The 17347-nt window shown below is 47.6% G+C and overlaps 1 protein-coding gene across 8 annotated transcripts in view; it reads right to left on the reverse strand.

Annotated features, from left to right (window-relative positions):
- The window catches only part of TNIK (TRAF2 and NCK interacting kinase), a 376466-nt gene that overhangs the window by 90029 nt on the left and 269090 nt on the right, over positions 1-17347 (reverse strand). For all 8 annotated transcript variants that reach the window (XM_038583888.1, XM_038583893.1, XM_038583891.1 and 5 more), the window contains 3 exons: positions 15335-15389; positions 13034-13112; positions 4547-4722 (listed from right to left, as the gene is read on the reverse strand). In XM_038583888.1, the coding sequence (XP_038439816.1) occupies positions 4547-4722; positions 13034-13112; positions 15335-15389 (310 nt within the window). The remainder of the gene's footprint in view (positions 1-4546; positions 4723-13033; positions 13113-15334; positions 15390-17347) is intronic.

The raw sequence follows: 17347 nt of genomic DNA on the forward strand, positions 1-17347 counted from the left end.
TTGCTTTGGAGCGGATCAGAATCTAATGGGCAAGGTGGACAAGTAGGTAATCAGATCCGCCATGATTATTAAGAAATTAATCCATATTGAGTGTCTCCCATGCTGGTCACCCTTCTAGATACTTTACCTAGGTTCTCTCATTTGTTTTGCTTAACAATCCTTTAACATACTGCCCACGTTTCAAGCGCAGACACTATGACAGGAGGTTAAGTGATAGAACCAATGGCTTATTAATAAAAGGTCAATCAATCTGGGATTTGGATTTAGAATTTGATCCAGAACTTGTCCAACTTTAAAACTAGTGTTCTTTCTAACATATATATGCTAAATAAAAGGGCATAAAAAGAGCAATGAGATATCAGAGATAGGCGCAAAGTCCATTGGTCATAATAGGGGAAGGAGACAGGAAAGTCTCTTGAGGAGATGAGCTGGGCCTTGCAATGTCGGTGACCCTGTTCTAGGCAGACGGCAGCTAAAAGTGGTGGCCAAAGGGCATTCTAAGCAACATAACCACGTGAGGAAGCCTGCTAGTATTACAGGGCATGCAGGACATGTTCACAAGGAGTTGTGAGTGGCTAGATGTGTGGCTGTGACAAAAACAGATGGAATAAGTAAGCCCAGAACATGTGCTAGGACGTCTTGATCCTTACATATATATATATTTTTTTTTTTTTCTTTTTCCTGAGGACTTCTCTGTGGGCAATGGTGAATTTTGGAGGAGCTTTTAATTTTAAGGAGGGAGAGTGTCACATTACTATTATCCTTTCATAGCTGTGGGTTAGTAATTACAACTTGGGAGGTTTCGGTTTAATTCCGAAAAAGGAATTAACACTGCAATTTGGCTGTGTTACCACCAGGAAGCAGCACATCTGATAAGAACTAAACACTGCCTTCCAGACTCTTCAGCCAGTAAAGGAATAATGAAAAGGAGCCAAAAGCACCATGACTTCAAGTGTATTTTTTAAAATCACAAGTTAGCTTCAAATATTTAGACACGTATGTGGTTTTCAGACAACTTATTTTTTTGAGTATTATCGCACCGGAAATGTAAAGGACCTTCATAAGGTGTTTCAATATCCCACACTGAAAGTTCACTACTCCAAACTTTCCTGAAATGGGTCAACAGGGAGCTTGAAGGAAGCTGCAGAGATTTTATCTAGCAAAGGAAATTCTAGCAAGGGAAAGCAGCACACAATTGATCCAAATATTTCTACTAAGGTAAAACCTTCATTTGTCAGGCCCTTCAATTGTAATACTTCACCAGAATCTGGTCTTATTGCTTTTATGTTACTGGCATAAATTAGCATATGTCAACAAACGTAAGGAAAAAACAACATCAGGTTAAAAAATCATAATGAATTTTCATTAAAATTGTTTAATTGTGGGACACCTGGGTGGTTCAGTTGTTTAAATTCCAGTTTTGGCTTAGGGCATGATGTCATGGTCCAGCGATCCAGCCTGCCTCAGTCTCCCTGCTCAGTGGGGAGTCTGCTTCTCCCTCTGCCCTCCCCCCCCACTACTTGTATGCTCTCTCTCTGAAATAAATAAATGAAATCCTTAAAAAATAATTGTTCGGTAATAGCAAAAGCTGGTCTTTGAGCTACTAAGAGAGTGTGAAATTTTTAGAGGAAGTAAATTAAGTCATTTGGTGAAACCGAGCAAATGGAATGAGACCTCACTTGATGGATTCTCTTTCTGGGGAACAGACAGAAAAGGTTTCTGATGGCTCTAAACCTACACAGAATTAGGTTCCTTACATTACTGGGTAACTCCTAAGGGCATCTCCTACCAAGAATCATACTCACCTACTCTGCAGAGAAGGAACCCGTTAAAAATAACCCATTGTCATAGAATGGGGAGTTCTGAGTCACCTTCCAGCATCTGAGCCCCCAAGAAGTGAAAACAACCCAAGGCACAAGCTTTACCCACTCTACTCACAGGTCAAAGGCAAAGAAAGAGGTTACGAGTTCCCGGAAGGTAACTCTGACTTGTTCTGAAAACTTATAGGTCCATAAAGAACTGTTTATGTAAGAGTAGCTAATATTTATTGAGTATGTTTATACTCCAGACATTGTATTAAACATCTTAATGCATTATCTCATTTAATCTGCAACAATGCCAGGCGATAGTGGTCACTATTATATCCTCTCTCTTATTTTAAAGATAAGAAAACTGGCGTGAAGGTCATCTAACCCTTCAGGGATTAGAGCTAGAATCTCCACTCAGAATTTGAATCTAGAAACAATAGGCCTGCAGGAAAATAAGTTTCCCTTTTAAAGAAGTCAGCCTTTAATAGTTGCATGTTTGATGAAAAATCAGTCCTGGAATTATTTTAGGGGGTTGGGGAGGGGCAGAGGGAGGGAGAGAGAGAATCTCAAGCAGACCCTGTGCTCAGCATTCAGTGTGGAGCCCGACACTGGGCTTGATCTCATGACCCTGAGATCATGACCTAAACTGAAATCAAGAGTCAGACACTCAGTTGACGGAGCCCCCCAGGTGGCCCAGTCCTGGGACATTTTGATCTTGACTTACCTGTTTCTCTCATGCCTGGTTCCTCCTGATTTCTCCAGTTCCCTTCCCAGCTCCTCCTGACCGACACCTCATCCCTTCCCACCCACTAATAACTGGAGATGGGCCTCCTTTTTTATTTTTTGTTTTCTTTTGTGCAGGATTTTTATTTATTTATTTTCCAGTGCTGTAAGAATTTTATGTTCGATCAAAATAGGCAATGAAGCTTCATCTCCTATTTACCACTGGAAATAAAAATAGTCTGGGGAGCGCCTGGGTGGCTCAGAGGTTGAGCATCTGCCTTCGGCTCACGGAATGATCCCGGGGTCCTGGGATGGAGTCCCATGTCCGGCTCCCCACAGGGACCCTGCTTCTCCCTCTGCCTGTGTCTCTGCCTCTCTCTCTGTGTTTCTCATGAATAAATAAATAAAATCTTTTCAAAAAATAGTGTGGTCCCCAAACATTTAACCGTGTATGTTTTTTAAAAACAGGGATCCCTGGGTGGTGCAGCGGTTTGGCGCCTGCCTTTGGCCCCGGGTGCGATCCTGGAGACCTGGAATCGAATCCCATGTCAGGCTCCCTGCATGGAGCCTGCTTTTCCCTCTGCCTGTGTCTCTGCCTCTCTCTCTCTCTCTCTCTCTCTGTGACTATCATGAATAAATAAAATCTTTAAAAAAAAATAAAAACAATTGCAGGATAGTTGAATATCATATTTTATCAATTTCAGGTGATGGGTCTCCTTTTTAGCTTAGCTTTATAACCTCGTACTCCTGAGACGAACTTGATTGCACATTTCCCTGGCAGCCGGGAAGAAACTCTTCCCTTGAACCTTCACTCAGGGCTTCTCCTCTTGCCTCAGCCCTCTACCGCTCTTACCTCTGCGTGGTTTTGACTCCTGCACCGCTCACCACCCACCCCACACACCTCCTCATACCTCGCCATATTACAGACAGTAACTGCAGAGGCAAAGAAGGGGAAGCCAAATGAAAGCAGAGCACCCTCCGTCCTGTGAGGCCCCCCACCCTCCAATGCTCCATCTGGCTTGGAAAGAACAGAAAGGAACGGTGTCCAGGACAGAAGCGAGGAAAAGCACAGGGCCGTGTGCCTCTCACCCTAGGTGTCTGGCTTCCCCTTTACTCCCCACTCCCCACATGCTCACCTCGCCAGCCCTGTAATGTCTCTTCACTGTCATCCCTCCTCCCCCCTGCCCCGTGGCTCCTCCAGCCTCCACCCAGGGAAGACTCACCCTGTCTGTCCTCTGGATCTTTCCCTTTCCTCCCCCTACCTCAATCTTCCTTACCTCCCACCCACCGAGGCACAAAACCGGCCCCAGACCACCTGAGTTTTTCTCCTTGGTCAGGATGCTAGGTAAGGAAATCTGAGTCTCTACTCCCATAACCAGGACACAGTCCCAGGACTCCAAGTTTGAACTCTTGTCCACTAATGCACTGAGAAGGCAGTGTGTGGTACAACAGCTACAGCCACCAGAGATAAGGGTTTTGAATCTACAAAATAAACAGGTGCATGAAATGATCTTCTACCTCAAAGTGCAGGGTTCTGTATATCAAGTCTGGCAACTCTGTGACTATTAGAAAATTCATCTGACTTCTGTAATAAATTCCAAATGGGCCTCAGAGCTCAAAAACTTAAATGTTGAAGCCTGCCAGTCTAGAAAAATGTCAACTAAGTGTTTTTTTTTTTTTGTCTTCTGTCGATTTTTTGTCTTCAAAACATGAATATTCATTTGAACTAAGCAAATCACTTGTCATATTAAACCACTTCATAGTATTACTCAACATGACTCTTTGTCAGGGCCTGGAGAAGGTGATATTCCTTACAGTTGTATCCTTTCATGAAGATTCCATTTCACAGTCTCACTCCATTGATGCCTACAGGCTGCGAGCTCAGAGGCAGCCCTTCACACTAGAGAATAATGCAGGCCCATTTGAAAGCCCCACGGCCACCTCCAAATATATCAAGAGCCCATGACTCACTCCATCTTTTGTTTCCTTTGCTAAACTACAAATGTGCTTCTAACCTTTCTCTCCTCGTTTCTTCTTTGTTCTGTCAATATGGTCCTTGAGTTGAATGCGAACCTGTCGTTCATTAGGTTGGTCTCGTATAAATGGATGCTTCATCAATTGTTCTGTTGCTGGTCGCTGGCTGTGATTCTTTACCAAGCAGCTCTCAATAAATGACTGGAATTTTTTCGACCTGCCAAGTGAAAGAGATGAACCCAAAGATAAAAAGGCAATCCAACGAAAAAGTGACCTTCCATTTTCTAAAACACTATGATGAGAAAAAGAAGAAGGCAGGTTCGATTAGTCAACATAGGAATCAACCGATCACAGAGTAGGCCTAGAATTCTATTAGGCACAATGGAGTTCAAAGGCATCATTACCATCAACACACAATTGACGCATTGTATGGGAGTCACATGCATAAGAGCATTTTTGCCCAGATTTATAAATAATATCACACAAGAAACTAAAAGGAATCAGATAAGAGAAAGGCCTTGGTGAGAATCACATCTGGAAGGTCTAGTGTAATGAGGGAACCTGAGCTGGGCTTGAAAGGATGCAGAGGAAATCATTCTGGGAAGACAGCTCAGGGAGATAGGAAATAGTGAAAAGCTAAGGCTGAGGCTGGGCACACTACACACCAGGGCACATTGAGGTGAGCGGCCTAAAGAAGGCAGAAAATGCAAGCTGCAGGAGAGCAAAATCAAGGTTGGCCAGGGAAGGAGGAGGTCATTCTGTAGAAATGAGAAAGATTCCTACTTGGTAAAGTGAACTTGATTAGGTAATTTTTTTTCCCACTGGCAATTTCAAAATTACCTTTGACCTTTGCACTCCAATTATTAAGAACAGGGTGTATGTGTATGTTCGCTATCAACCAAAGGACTCGGAAACTTAAGGACTAAGTTCATACCCACACATGCATTTATCTCTCTCTAGAAAGGCACTATTGCTTCAAAGATAAACCCTGCGCCAAAGACGCACAGGGGAGGGGTACCCAGGAGCAGGCTGCAAGTCCACACCGTGGTAGGAATCACCGGTGGACTTCAGCTGTGACTCAGGAGTTGGGAATGCATGTTCTTGCTGAGAGTTCCAAGAAATTGTCCGGTATCATAAATAATTACTTCACGACTCTATAGCATGTGCTTCCCCTGGCAGCTGGGCATAGCACCCCGAGAGCTCAGGGGAACTCTCATCACGCTCTTGGCGGTTCCCCCTCTGCTGGGAGCAGGAGGGAATCCATCCCGTGCCCGCCGTCGCCCTCCTGTGGAGCGCTGTGGAGTCACAGGAACGGATCCCTGAGCAAGCTCCCTGAGGTCGACCAGCTGGCTCCACACGGACTGCAGGCCAGAAAGCTGCCCCGGCCACAGGGACACCCGCCGACACCCATCGTGGTGAACATGTTCTTCAAGATTCAAATGCAAGAGGGCGCTTGCATCTGCACCGCTCTCCACCTCTGCCCAGGTCCACGCAGGTCTCCTCTTATTCCATGTGGTTAAAGGACCGAATATGAATATTTCTTCCTCCCTAAATAAATGTCTAAGCTCAGTTCAAGCTTTTAAATTATTTGACATCAAAGTAGATGCACCCTGCTAGGCTTGGGGGTCCCCCCCAGGATCAATCAGGATCAGCTACCCTGTGGACTGTGGAAGACGGAAAGAGCAGGGTGGACACCCCACGCACCTCCGTGTATGTCCCTCAGCCCATGCCCTCCGCGGCCTCCACACTGGTGTCCCCTCTATCAGGTGTGCCACACTTATCTCTGCATCCTGAGCACGCCGCTACCTGCAGCCTCCAATGCTCGATGAACACCTGCATGCATGCGTGCTTATCGGTGAGTGCTGGGCAAGTGTGGGGAATGGCAGCCTGCAAATCTGTGCTTCTGAGGGACAGAGAGGGAGGGTTGGAGATGAGATAGTACCGAATATGCCTTCTCCTTCAGGCCCACCAAAGCCATGGAGGCGCCAATGTAATTTAATCGAAGGGGAGACTTTGCTTCAAACAAACAAAAACACAAACAGACAAACAAAACCCATCATGGAATAATAGGCTGTCCTGAGGAACACGCCGAAGACAACGAGGGTAACCTGCATAAGGAGATAGACACATTCCACACGGCACCCTTCTAGGTAGGAAATCAGGATCAGGAACATGAAAACAAAAACAAATTAAGACAGGGAGCTGTTAAATATTCATGAGAAATGCAAATGAAAGCCCTGTTTCTTCTGCTTGCAACTCGAAGGAAGTGCTTTCTTTTTATAAAGTGCTCAGCTATTAATTAGAAGGCGATAAATAAATCACACCCAATTTAAAAATGAGATCCAGGCTGGATAAACAGTACATTCCATTCCCCAGTGCTGACAACCAAAAAAAGTCAGTGGTGTCTCTCGGAGGAGACCGCGATCAGAGGTCAGCAGAACCAGCCATAGTACAGGGTCCTCTTTCCACTCTCTCTTCTGCTGGGAAGGAAGCCTCGGAGACGTTCAGGAGAGTAACTCTGGGCCCAAAGGTCGGGCCAAGATGTGCAGAACCGGGGCAGCTGGGTGGCTCAGCGGTTGAGCATCTCCCCTTGGCTCAGGGCGTGATCCTGGGGTCTTGGGATCAAGTCCCACACTGGGCTTCCCACAGGGAGCCTGCTTCTCCTTCTGCCTGTGTCTCTGCCTCTCTCTCTCTCTCTCATGATAAATAAATAAAATCTTTAAAAAAGTGTGCTGAAGCACAAAGCTGGCGATGTACCTCATGTCTTCTTCAAATGGTACCGTTTGAAGAGAAAATAATGCTTACTTTAAAACAAATCTTCGAAGAAAAGATTCATTGTCTCTTATTTAAGTTAGCGTGACCAAAGAATCAATATGCTTAATTACACATTTAATTAAAAGTAAAATCCCTTCCCCTATGTTGAACACCACTTGACTATTTGCTGAGCGGTCTGATGGGTTTAAAGTACATTTATATAACTTTATTGTTTGCATCTCTGCTGCCAGTAATTTAGTTCTGTCTCAAAAAAAATAAATAAATAAATAAAAAAGCCTAAGATTAGTAATACTAATTTCCCCAGTGTTGGCCTGGAGAGATAAATGTTAATGTTTGGCACTTAGAGTCTGAGGCCCTGGTTCTAATACCTGCATCACCACTTTATCTTCCCAGAGTTTTTCTGTTTGTATATTTAATTGTGTTAGAGGAATTAAAAAACGCCTGAAAGATGATTACATTAATCATTATAACCTGTCGGGCTAAAAGTTTTTGGTAATCACAGGACTCCCTAAATGCAATTTGAGCTGCAGAATTTGCATTTGCCCAGAACCACCCCATTTCTCTACTCTGGGCTCTATCACTTCTTAACGGTGTGACTTTGGGCAGGTTCTTTAACTTCTCCGTGCCTCAGTTCCCTGACTGCAAATGGTGATATTGTTAGGATTTATCTCAGAAGAACGTCGTGATGATTCAAGGAATGAATTGATGGAAGATAGTGAGCACGGCGCCCGTTACATCATAGACACCGCATGTATGTTTGCTGTTGCTATGACTTTTACTCCCACGATGATGACAAGGTCCTGGCAACCTGTGACCATCACCAAGCAGCAGCAGTATCTCTCTGCCGTTAGGTCTGGGGGTAGAAATTGGAAATTCAGCTTCTGTTGAACTGAATAGTGTAGTGTTCTTAAAAGGGAATTATTGTACATATGTTTGGATTAGATACGCTAGCATGAAGAGTCAACGGGACCATTATCTCCAAGGAGACCGGGCAGAAAAGGTTAATTAAAAAAAAAAAAAAAAAAACCAACCGTGCAGCAATTTTTGTTTTGATTTTAATAAAGTCCCAAGTCACATTACTGCTAGCAAATTCAGTTAATCGGAGATATTTTCTAATATTTGCTTTCTGTTATTATTATTTCACTTAGAACATGCACACACACACACACACACACACACACACACACACACAGCTTTGTCGTTTCTTAAAAAAACAAAAGTGCCTGGAGTGCTTGGGTGGCGCAGTCGGCTAAGCCTCGGACTCGTGGTTTCAGCTCATGCTGTGATCTCAGGGTGGTGGGATGGAGCCCCGTGTCGGGCTCCAAGCTCAGCGAGGAGTCTCTCTCCCTCGCCCTCTGCCCCTCTGGCTCATGCTCTGTCTCAAATGAATAAATCAATCTTAAACAAACAAACAGTGTCTGACAACCCACCAAGAATCAGAACTGGTGTTTCATAAAATAGTAGGAGTGACTGAAAGTTTTGGGGTGAAGGCAGAAGGCGGGGGTTCCAGGTTGGCTGTACAGGGAGGGGCCAGCTAACCACACCAGGGCCTCTGGTCTTCAACTGGAGCACCAGTAGCTTGGACCAAAGGAACCTTATGTCTCTTTCCAGTGAGAAGCACTTAAGGTTTTTCTAATGATCTTGATCAAGTGCTCCTTTGCCTGTGTGCAATCTCCACATTTAAGGAGCATGGGAAGGGAAAGAGGCCAACCATCTTTTACAGGAAGGAAGTCATCCCCGTATTTCTCCAGAAACTCCTGCAGGAAACCATAGCACTCAGTAGGACAGGGGAGCCAGGGGGAGCACGGTGGGAAGAGAAAGGAGAGGAAATGGGTTGAAGGAGATGGTTCACCATGTGGGTGGAATCTGACCATGTATTAAGACGGGAGGAAGAAATGGGCATCACAGCTGGCTGCGCCTTTGCCTGTGGTGACATGGAGACGGAGGCCGAGAGCACGCTTGGCCTCTAATTCAGCTGAGGTTGTAATCCTCCCGGAGACCTAATTATTGAATGGCTGGGCACTGACTGGAGCCCTGACCCCATGACCTCCTCGGCACTGAGGCCTCTCCTGATGCGGGAGGAAAGGGCAGGTTCTGGAGAGTGGGGGTGCTTTCCTTCGCGTCCTCCCACAGCCTAAGGGCCGAAGGGTAGCTCTCCTGCCTTTCTTTCCCTGGTTTTAAGGCACAGGAAAAAAGTGTTCAACTAAGAGACTAGTGTCCCATTCTAACCTTGAGCTTAAGAGGCCGGATGATACAGTAGAGGGAATGGGGTTACGAACCTGGGAAACGAAAAGATTGTACAGACTTGTGCAAGGAACAGAACCCACCTAACCTTCGATCTTCTAGCTACAGGATGAGGACCCAGAGCATCTGCCTGGCAGGGCTGTGGTTAAGATTAAATATGTGTATATACATATACATACATATCTATAGATCTTATATATATGTACAAATAAGATGTAATTGTATTAAATTTAATTTTATTAAATATATATTTTAATTTTATTAAATTGCATTTTATTACATATATTTAATCTTATGTATAAGATTAATCATTATAATTATATAAGATTAAATATGTATGTGCATATATATATTTATACACACACACACACATAAATTATTGAGTCTACAACACGCGTATGCCCTCTATGTCCTGTATGTTGTAGATTTAGTAAGTTTGCTGGAAACGACCCGCAACTGCATACTTGTACTACTAAAGAGTTGCTGGCCCATCTTACCACAACGGTGCGCCCCTTTGGTAGCACTTCAATATATACCCTGAGAACAGGGTACTTCATCTGCTAATTCATCAGACAGAGAATATGGCTGGATAGAAAAGCAGCATTTTGGAGTTTTGTATCTTTGGACGGGTGGGGAGAGGGATCCTCTCCCTTAAAAAATAAAAGAAAAATAAATAAAATATTTCACTTCCTCCCCAAACACATATTAAAGCAAACCCTAACTTTTTTTTTTTTTTAGATTTTATTTATTTACTCATGAGACACACACACACACACACACACACACACACACACACACAGAGGCAGAGGGAGAAGCAGGCTCCATGCAGGAAGCCCAACATGGGACTCGATCCCGGGACCCCAGGATCACACCCTGGGCGGAAGGCAGGCACTAAACCGCTGAGCCACCCGGGGATCCCCAAACCCTAACGTATTGCAAATCACTCTGGACTTGGTCATTCAAGAAAGTACTCTGTGGCTTATTTTCACTTAAAAAGTAGGATTAAAATATTTTTGCTTAAAAAGTGGGATTCTATTGCAGAGGATCGGGAGCACATCCCGTGTCCTACGGCCCGGGGACTGCATGGCCATGTTATAAAGGCGGGGTTCTGAGTGAGAAAGAGTCCTTCGCCAGGGCTCCTGATTGCCCACGCACACCCGAACAGCCAAGCCATCTCCCCTTCTCTGTCGGGCAGTGTGGTGCTCACAACCTAAGGGGCTTCCCTTTGGAGTCAGGGAGGCCGGGTGAGATGGAGGCCTGGTCTCCTCACTGTCCCTGGACGGACCCAGCCCTGGAAGCACCACCAGGATTAGTTCTTGTGGTCAAAGGTTTGAAGCAGGAAAGTCAGCCTGTAGTTTCCTCCAAGCCTGCATTTCTCAAACAAGGTCAGGGCAGAGTTGACCTTTCTTGGAGCAGGGTCAACAAAAACTAAAACTGTAGTGCAGGGCCTGTTCACTCACTTTGCTTTTCTAAGGGGACAGAGAGGTTGGCCAAAGGGCAGTGCAGGCCCGGGAGAAGAGAGAAATAGGACATATGCAAGGACCAGCCACCCCCGGCTTCTGAGTTGGAGAGAGGTGGCGATGGGTGGAAGGACAAGCTGGCACCCAAGAGGAGCTGGAGCCACTCGGCCAGGCGGTAGTGCCACACCTTGGCACAAAAGGCCAGAAATCTGAATATAATGCTCCACCACCAGATTTTTAAAAGTTGGCGATTAATTCAAGTGTTTCTGAAACAGCCCCACTGTGCTGACCAACCATAACACCTGTGTGGGTGGCCAGGGTGTCCTCTGCGGGTCCAAGGCTGGAAACAACTGTCCAGCAGCAATGCAGGGAGCAGGAAGGGAGGGAGGGAGGGCACAGGGTCAGGAAAGCCCACTTTATACAGTATATGGGGTGCATGTGGGCGGGGGGGGTGCGGGGGGACAGGGAGGCTTGGCACGGAGGACGAGCAGAAAGCTAGCAGAGGGCTCTGTGGTGCCACTGATGCTTCCTGGGAGGGAGGTGACCCGAATTCTTTCCCGGGGAGTCTGTTGCAGGGAGAAGAGAGGAAGCAGGGCCTGCTGCTCACGTGCCGTACACGTACCCAATGGCAGGCTGTTGCTGGGGAGAGAACGACTTCTCGCACAGTGACCCTCCAGAGTGAGGAGGAGGAGCCACCTTCCCCCTTGTTGCCAATAGCAACTCTCAAGCTCTTCCTCTGCAGGCCTTGGCAACTCGGGGCTGTCGGTCCCCCGGCTGTTTCCCTCTCCTCTCGGTGCAGTATGCCTTTCTCCTGTCACACCCGGGTGGCTGTGTCATTACTAGGTGACTGGTATGAACTAAGACGGTGCTCTGCGTGGTGGAGGGGGAAGCTGTGGGTGAGAGGGGTCCCAGGCAAGGGTGACCATGAAGTGACCGTGAAGTATGAAAAGGGGCCGGAAGGTCTTGAACCTTCATGCTCTGACTTGCCTAGAATATGTCTCTAGAAAAAGATAGGGGGTCGTAAGTGGTCCAGGTGTTGGCCCGGGGCATGGGGAGTCAGAGACTCAAGAATGTGCTGGAATGCATCAGGATGTCCCATACACACAGGGGGAAGAAAGGAACAATGAATTTTTGTCAGGGAATGATAAGCTACAAAGACCCTGATCTAAGTACACACAAAACTCAAAAGTCGACCATCTGGTCTCACCTACAGAATTGTATTTCCCAAACTTGAGCCAGTCGTGTACTACCAACACAGTTTTTTGTTTGTTTGTTTGTTTTTTAAGTAGGCTCCACGCCTCCCCTGGAGCCCAACATGGGGCTTGAACCTACGACAGTGAGATCAAGACCTGAGCTGAAGGTCAAGGGTCGGATGCTTACCTGAATGAGCCACCCAGGTGCCCCACAACCAACACAATTTTTAACCAGACTCTTACATCGTCCAGACTAGTATCTATCTACTTGTTTTTTTTTTTTTTTTAAATCAGGTCAATTTTTTTATGGCAATAGGTTTGTTAAATGAGAAATTTTATCACCGCCCCAAATAAGAAGCCAATACCACGTGTCTTAAGGGGAAGCAATAGTAAAAACCAATATTACAAATATTTATGCACAGGCCAGTGAGATCATCCCTCATACTACCGGTGTGTGTGCGCCCTTACAGGATTACCATCTTCAGGAGCTGAAGAAATGCCAGCCAACCTAGCCAGCTGACTCTTGGAATCGTCACCGTCTCTGATGAGATGCCAGGAAAGAGATTTCTTGGGAGGGTGATAAATCAAGGAGCTTTCACGTTGTTACTTGGGTTCCACTACTCCCTTAGCTAATCGCTCCTCACCTTGAAGGTGGAGTGATACAGACCTGCTGTGCAAAGAGTCCGTACTTAACATTTGCTCTACCATGAGTGACGGCAGATGGGAAATCACTCCCCAAGGCTCGGTATCCGTTGGTCTAATCCTGCAGCTGGACCTACGGATTTGAGCTCGTCCAAGAGAGCATTGCAGGAAAACCCTGCCCTTTGATCCATAAAACACCGAAGACCAAACTCACCACTTCTTGGACTTCAGGCGAGGTGCTGGGTTCCGGGGGATGAGGAAGAGGGCCCTCATGGGGTGCATGTCACAGAGAGCTGCAAGAGACCAGAAGAAGGGCCGGCTCAGGTTAGGAGGCCAACCCCAGGCCAAGCCCCATCTGGCTGTGCGGCTAATGCTGCCAAATGGCTCGGAGTCCACACAGGCCCAGCGAGCAGAGTCAGAAGATCGCGAAGCTTCTACGCGTTGAGCATTTAAAAGAGCTGATGTTTAACTACAGGAGTCCCATAAGGTATGCATTAAAAGTCGACACTGTTAACATTTCTACGTTTACTTCATCTTTAAGAAAACGAAGTTAGGGGGTCAAAACCTTTGTTTGGCTCTAAATAACCATCTAAGACGCAGAGTAAACAGCATCAAGGTAACAACTGCTCTGGAGACGGTAGGTTAGTTTTCTTTTCTTTTTTTTTTTTTTCTGGTAGGTTAGTTTTCATAGTAAAACCCTAAGTCATAAAATGAAAGGTAAATGGTCTGTTTCTTCTACACTGAAGGCTCACGCGAATGCAATGCTACCTACACAGAGTTTTAGAGTACAAGGCGCTAGACCAGAACACCTTTCTCTCTGTATTTCCAAATATCCTGATGCCTTTCCAGGCTTCATGACAGGTTTGTCTCTGGTTTTGCTTGTTTGTTCACTGGCCCCAGGAAGAACAGAGAGATCAAGGCAAATAGGGTCTGGTAGGAAAGTTATTAAAATATCTCAACCTGTAAACTACGGCATTATGGTTTCTAGAGAAAGCACTCACGCATTCTTATCATAATCACAAGATTTCACTAGTTTGCTTTCCAACCATCGGGGTATCTTTTCCTTTGTGCCCAGAATAAGAATATATTCTCCCCAAAAGCTGAAGGATTCTGTGGGTAGAAGTTTATTTTCGACCCCGTCTCCTGCTTATCAAGAATGACAATGTGAGAGTCATACTTCAGGCTGCGATATCTGATTTTCCTGATTCATAAAGGCCTCTCAGCATCGCCAAAGGAGGGGAATTTTGTCCCAACAGCCCGATCACGCTGCAGAGGACGCCTCCCAACGCTACGGTGAGAACTGCAAGGACCACGGCAACGTGAAGACCAGCAGTTGTGAGCAAAACCACCGATCATGCGCCGAAGGGGACGGCTTTGGTTCAGGCCGTCCGCAGAGCAGACACCAAGGTGGCAGTGACGAAGAGGAGGCTCTGCCGGGGGGATCCTGCCTGAAAGGAGGTGGGGGGCAGGCCAGCCAGGCTGTCCCATCGCTCTGCAAGGTTGACCGGAGTGAAGGCGAGAGGTGGCCCTCGGAGGCAGCTGTGCACTAGCAGGTCCTGCGGCCTGAGGACCCCAAGCCGAGGACTAAAGAGTGAGGTCTGCCTACGAAGGCATCCTGTGGTTTCGAGAAACAGGTCTGCCGTGTGTCCCTGCCATGCAGGGCACAAGGGCACTGAGTCGGGGTGGCGGGGTCGGGGGGCCTGGGGGACCCTGGGTGAGCCAGGCTTCCTGCAGGGGAGTCTGGGGGCACAGGCTTGTGGCCGGGGGAGGCACCCCTAAGCCCCAGCTCTCCAGAGCTCAAGCCCTTTCCGGGGTCCCCCGGGGAGCCCTGGCCTCTCAGCACAACCCAAACTCTAAACGTCGGCGTCGGATGAGGACCCAGGGCCGCGGAGGCCGTGACTCGTGCATGGAGAGTGGGTTCTGAACTCCGGTTACGCGGGCGTTTACTGGCGCTGTGGGTCGGGCCGCTTCTGGGTTAGGTCAAGAGCGGCTGAAGAACAAGTGACACCCGGAATCCGGGAAGCACACCAGAGTCCCCACGTGCCTTTTGCCTTTTCTTTCCTTTTTTCCCCCTCTAAGCTCAAGATCCTGACTGCGCTCCCAAATCAATGGATTCCTGGTTGATGGAAGCAGACTTCGCTTTCCACGCACGCCAGCCGCACCCCCACGGGCTCTGCGCAGCCGAAGGAAAGCTCCTCCGGCGCCTGGCAAGGAAGGCCCAGTCCCCTGCAGGGAGCAGCCCGGCTGCAGGTCCCACCCGGTCCCCTGCAGGGAGCAGCCTAGCAGCAGGTCCCACCCGATCCCCTGCAGGGAGCAGCCCAGCAGCAGGTCCCACTTGGTCTCTGCCAGGGAGCAGCCCAGCTGCAGGTCCCACCCGGTCCCTTGCAGGGAGCAGCCTGGCTGCAGGTCCCACCCGGTCCCCTGCAGGGAGCAGCCTGGCAGCAGGTCCCACCCCCACCCAGTTCCCTGCAGGGAGCAGCCCAGCAGTAGGTCCCGCCAGGGGGAAGGTACTTACGGGGAGCGCCCTCTGCCATCTCGATCGCGGTGATTCCCAGAGACCACAGGTCACTCTGAAAGACATGCACACACGCGTCAGTGCGGGCAACCTGCTGCAGCTGCTAAGTGCTCCAGAAGGGCCTGTAGGAAACCCATTCCCTTAGCAACCGATTTCACCCACGAAGCTTTAAAAAAAGCAAGGAGAGCCTTTTATTTTAATTTTTAAAAAATTTTTTTTCTTTTTACTTCTCATGGAGAGCATCCTTCGTGGTATTGTCTCATACACAGTGGCTTTTCGGAAAATATGGGGAACATGCATCTCACGTTTTAACAATGAATGTACAGCTGAAAGGAATCTGTTGATCGGACCATGTGCAATTGGTATTTTTCGACAGTTTTTAACACCTTTATTCAGGTATGATGTTTCCTTTTTTTTTTTTTTAAAGATTTTATTTATTTATTCATGAGAGAGAGAGAGAGAGAGAGGCAGAGACACAGGCAGAGGGAGAGGCAGGCTCCCTGCAGGGAGCCCGACGTGGGACTCGATCCCCAGACTCGGGGTCACGCTGTTCAGGTAGGATTATCATTAATTAACTGCCCCTGTTTCAAGGGTATCCCTTGAGAAGTCCTGACGTGTACGCGGCCCGTGGAAGCATCCTCACAACCAGCAGTGTAAAGAGATGCAGCACCCCCAAACGGTTGTGCTTGCTCCTCCGTCGCCTCTCCCCCCGCCCCAGTCCCTGTTCCGAGGCACCCCCCAATCTGCCTCCGTAGTGACACTACGGATTGCTTTGCGTCTTTTGAAGTTTTCTGTAGATTCAGTCATTCCGTGTCCTTGGCTACCGCAGGGGATGATAGTCCAGGCCCGCTGCCGTGTGTAGCAGCACCTCATCCTTTTTATTGCCGAGTGTGGGCCCCTCGTGTGGATACACACTCGCCACACTCTGCTCATCCATTCACCTGTGGATGGACATTGGGAGTGTTCCCAGTCGGAGCCACTGCAAATAAAGCTGCTACCGACGCTCACGTGCAAGCCTTTGTGCGCACAAATGCTTTTATTTCTTTTGTGTAATGGCTGGATCACAGAGTAGGTGCCTGGTGAGTGGGTTGTTCTGACCCACAAAAACAGCAATTTCACGTGGTCTGAGCAAATAAGATGAGGACAGGGCAAGCTCTGTCCACCACCTGGGTGGTGGCATTCGCTGATATATCTCCAGAGCCTAGGACGGAGCCAGGCCCAGAGGTCGGTGCTGGATATGTTTGTTGAATGAGTGAACAATATCTTCTATCTTGCAAGTAGACATCCCGTAAAAGAGAGAGCCGGTACCCTTGTATTCTTTCTTATGTTCTTGTCAGAATTTTCTAGACTCATGTCTTTACCCCCTGCCTGTGCAATCTCTGCCTGCACCAGCATGCTTCTCCTCCACCGTGTGCATGGCTCAGCTGTCCCTAAGTACTGCACAGGAGGGAGCAAAGTAGAAGGGGGACACCAGGTTAGGAAACCCCAGAAGGGATGCTTGCTGCTTCACGGTCCCAGCAGCTTGGTAAGAACACACAACGTGAAACAGGATTCAACTCGAGGAAGACTCTCATCCTCCTCTCATTTTCAATATATCCTGCACTTTGTGTGTTATTCCAAATTCCCTCCTGTCACCTCACTCGGATTGACAGAGATCAAAGTTAAGTTTCCTTGCTATTCCCATCAAACAAATGTCAAGGTCACAAGACAGGAGATACACCTGGAAAAGGGACTATGAAGTCCATGCCAAGCCATTACCCAGAGCTAGACTTCTCGGTGTGCCGCGAGTGACGGCCAGCCCTGCTCAGTATTTGGACGGAGGCTCACACGCACACGGAGGTCGTCTAGCCTCTTGCCTGAAGTGTAATCTACTTTAGAGCAGGTGCGTGGGACACACACTAACCCCATTCTAGGACCAAGGTGGGGGGATTCTTTTAATTCATGAGCCCATCAATCTGTTCGTGTGTTACAAGCTCTCAGATGACCTTGTGACAATAACACACCTGCACAATA

The sequence above is a fragment of the Canis lupus genome, chromosome 34 (assembly GCF_011100685.1).
Source record: "Canis lupus familiaris isolate Mischka breed German Shepherd chromosome 34, alternate assembly UU_Cfam_GSD_1.0, whole genome shotgun sequence".
NCBI classification, from domain to species: Eukaryota; Metazoa; Chordata; class Mammalia; order Carnivora; family Canidae; genus Canis; species Canis lupus.